Source organism: Octopus bimaculoides, chromosome 12 (assembly GCF_001194135.2).
Source record: "Octopus bimaculoides isolate UCB-OBI-ISO-001 chromosome 12, ASM119413v2, whole genome shotgun sequence".
NCBI lineage: Eukaryota > Metazoa > Mollusca > Cephalopoda > Octopoda > Octopodidae > Octopus > Octopus bimaculoides.
The window spans coordinates 58,605,025-58,608,046 of NC_068992.1; the positions used below are offsets into that span (position 1 = coordinate 58,605,025).

A 3,022-nucleotide genomic window follows, 5' to 3' on the forward strand; every position below is an offset into this window, starting at 1 on the left:
GGTGGAGTTGGTGGTGGCGGCGGCGGCGGTGGCGGTGGCGGTGGTGTCAAGTCAAGTGCAACTTACCATCAACAGCAGCAGCAGCAGCAACAACAACAACAGCATAATCATCGCAATCATCACCGTCATCATAATCATCATCACCAGCATCTTCAACAACATCATCGTCATCATCATCAACAACAACAACAACATCACCCTCAGCCTTCTCAGCAGCAGCATCAACGACACCAACACGATCATCCATACCCTACTCGTCAACAACCGCAACCTCAACAACAACAACAACAACAACAACAACAACAACAAGCAAAACTTCAACAGCACTACAGATACCATCAAAGTCATAACCTACATCAACAAAGCCGCCAGCATCATCATCATCATCATCATCAACAGCAGCATCAACAACCGCAGCATCATCTTCTGCATCAGACCGATACCATCGGGAGAAAACTTAAAACTCATCTTGACAACAACAACAACAGCAACTCCACTGGTTTTATCATGATGCAGTATATGCCGTTCTGTTGCGGTCCCGGCATTAACAGTCCGTCTGCCGGCATCAGCAGTTCAAATTCCGGCTCTGCCCATTCTACAGACGCCTACCAATACAGACAAGCTGCCGCTGCGGCGGCGGCTGCAGCGGCCGCCGCCGCAGCAGCGTCTGCTGGAACGACAGCAGCGGCGGCGCACGCCATATCCGTCCCGGGTGCCAATGTCGGTTCACCCGCAGCGAACTTCACCATTGACAATATACTGGCCCCTAGGCCTGTCTTCCCAACTCGACATCCTCATTACTTTATTCCGCCACATGTGTTTCACTTCCACCAGGATTGTATGCGTAAGTAGTTGCACACTTCTTCTTCTTCTTCTTCTTCTTCTTCTTCTTCTTCTTCTTCTTCTTCTTCTTCTTCTTCTTCTTACTGACTTTGTCGTTGTTGTTATTGCTGTGTTATAATTTTTATTTTCATCGCAGTTATTATAATCGTCTTCACTATAATAACCGTCATCCTCCCACTTTTTTTCTCTCACTTCTCCCCCTCCTCCCCTTTCTCTTTTTTAATATAGTTTTGTAGAATTTAACACGTTCTAGATCTAACTCATGTTCTCGTAGTTGAAATTGTGCTATTGTTGCTGTTGGTATTATTATTATTATTATTATTATTATTATTGTTCAGTAGTTTTATTTTTATAACGTGCTTTCACTTCACTACCGAGCGCAGCTCTGTGCGCCTTGGGTATGTGCTGTGGTTTGCTGTGGTGCTCTTATGTTTACTGTATTGAAAGTGTTTTGCGTAGAATGTGTGCAGTACCCAGTAGTGCAATTTTCTGTATGTTATATATATTTGTAAGTCCTGGTGTTTTTGTTATATATTTGTCTGAATATTTTTTTTATCATACCTAAGGCACCTACTATGATAGGAATTGTTTCTGTTTTTAGATTCCACATTCGAGTTATCTCTATTTCCAGGTCTTTGTATTTTGAAAGTTTTTCCATTTCTTTTAGAGAAACGTTGTCATCTGCTGGTATTGATACATCAATTATTATTATTATTATTATTATTATTATGATTATTGTTGTTGTTGATGTTATTATTATTATTATTATTGTTGTTGTTGTTATTATTATTATTTGTTAAGGCGGCGAGCTGGCAGAATCGTTAGCACGTCGGGCAAAATGTTTAGCGGTATTTCGTCCGTCTTTAAGCTCTGAGTCCAAATCCTTTCGCAATCGATAAAATAAGTACCAGCTGAGCAGTCCGAACTTGCTGGCCTTGTGCCAAAATTTGAGACCATTATCCATTATTATTACTATTATTATTATTATTATTATTATTATTATTATTATTATTATTGTTGTTGTTGTTGTTGTTGTTGTTGTTATTGTTATTATTATTATTATTCTTATTATTATTGTCATAATTATTATTGTTGTTGTTATTATTATTATTGTTATAATTATTATTGTTGTTATTATTATTGTTATTATTATTGTGGCCTCGAACTGGCAGAATCTTTTGCACGCCGAATAGACTGCTTAACAACTTTTCTTCCAACTTTATGTCCTAAGTTTAAATTCAGTCGAGGTTGACTTTGCCCATCATCTTTTCGGGATGGATAAAACAAGTACCAGTTGAGTACCAGAGTCGATATAATCGACTAACCCCCCACCTCTTACAATTTCAGAACTTGTGCCTTTGGCTGGTTAGTTCCAGAGTCATTCGATCAAGTGACGAAGGATGATTTTTCACAATTTCTGTGCAGGGCGATATTATATCAAATGCATCATTGCCTGACTGAAACAAACTTGACTGATACGGAAGTGCCGTCAACGGGGCCTGTCTGAGATGTGGATAGATCGATGAAGCGTTTCTGCACGTTTTCACTCAGCCTCCAAGCATTGTTGATTCGTGGAATTATGTTTAAGAGCGGTTGTCGATATCGGTTGAGTCTTTCTTTGGTCAGAGAAGCCAAGCAGTTTTCCGGTCTAGTGTGTGCTGACACGACTGAAAAGAAAAGAAAAAAGACACAAAAAGAAACTGGAGATGGTTTCCTCTCAGGTCAAGCCCTCACTAACTTCCCAAGTTATGTTAGGAAAGAAAAGTGACGGTGCAGATTTACTAGGGTGGTGCTACCCTAGCAAATATGTAGGCGGCGAGTTGGCGGAGTCTTTAGCGCATCAAGGAGTAATGCTTTGTTTTAATCATTTCGGCTCTCTGCTCTCTGATTTCAAATTCTCTGAGTTCAGCTTTATTTATCAATCTTTCGGAGTTGATAATAAAGCACCGTTCCTAGTACCTAGGATCGGTTCTTTAGTCTTCGTTTCTCCTTTCTTCCTTGAAAGAAATATTAAGAGTATTTACAGTTGCAGGCCATTTAATGTCTGTATTTATGCATTTTGTATGTGAATATCTGAGCTCACATTTATAGTGTGCTACAGCGCTAAGTAAATTTCGGTATTACACACACACACACACACACACACACACACACACACACACACACACACACACACACA

At 39.9% G+C, this 3,022-nt stretch overlaps 1 protein-coding gene across 1 annotated transcript in view; it reads left to right on the plus strand.

The window, feature by feature from the left end:
- Window positions 1–43: 43 nt before the first annotated feature.
- The window catches only part of LOC106874467 (homeobox protein goosecoid), a 16,257-nt gene continuing 13,278 nt past the window's right edge, over window positions 44–3,022 (plus strand). Inside the window, exon 1 of the mRNA XM_052972204.1 lies at window positions 44–844. Within this exon, the coding sequence (XP_052828164.1) occupies window positions 508–844 (337 nt within the window). The 5' untranslated portion in view covers window positions 44–507. The remainder of the gene's footprint in view (window positions 845–3,022) is intronic.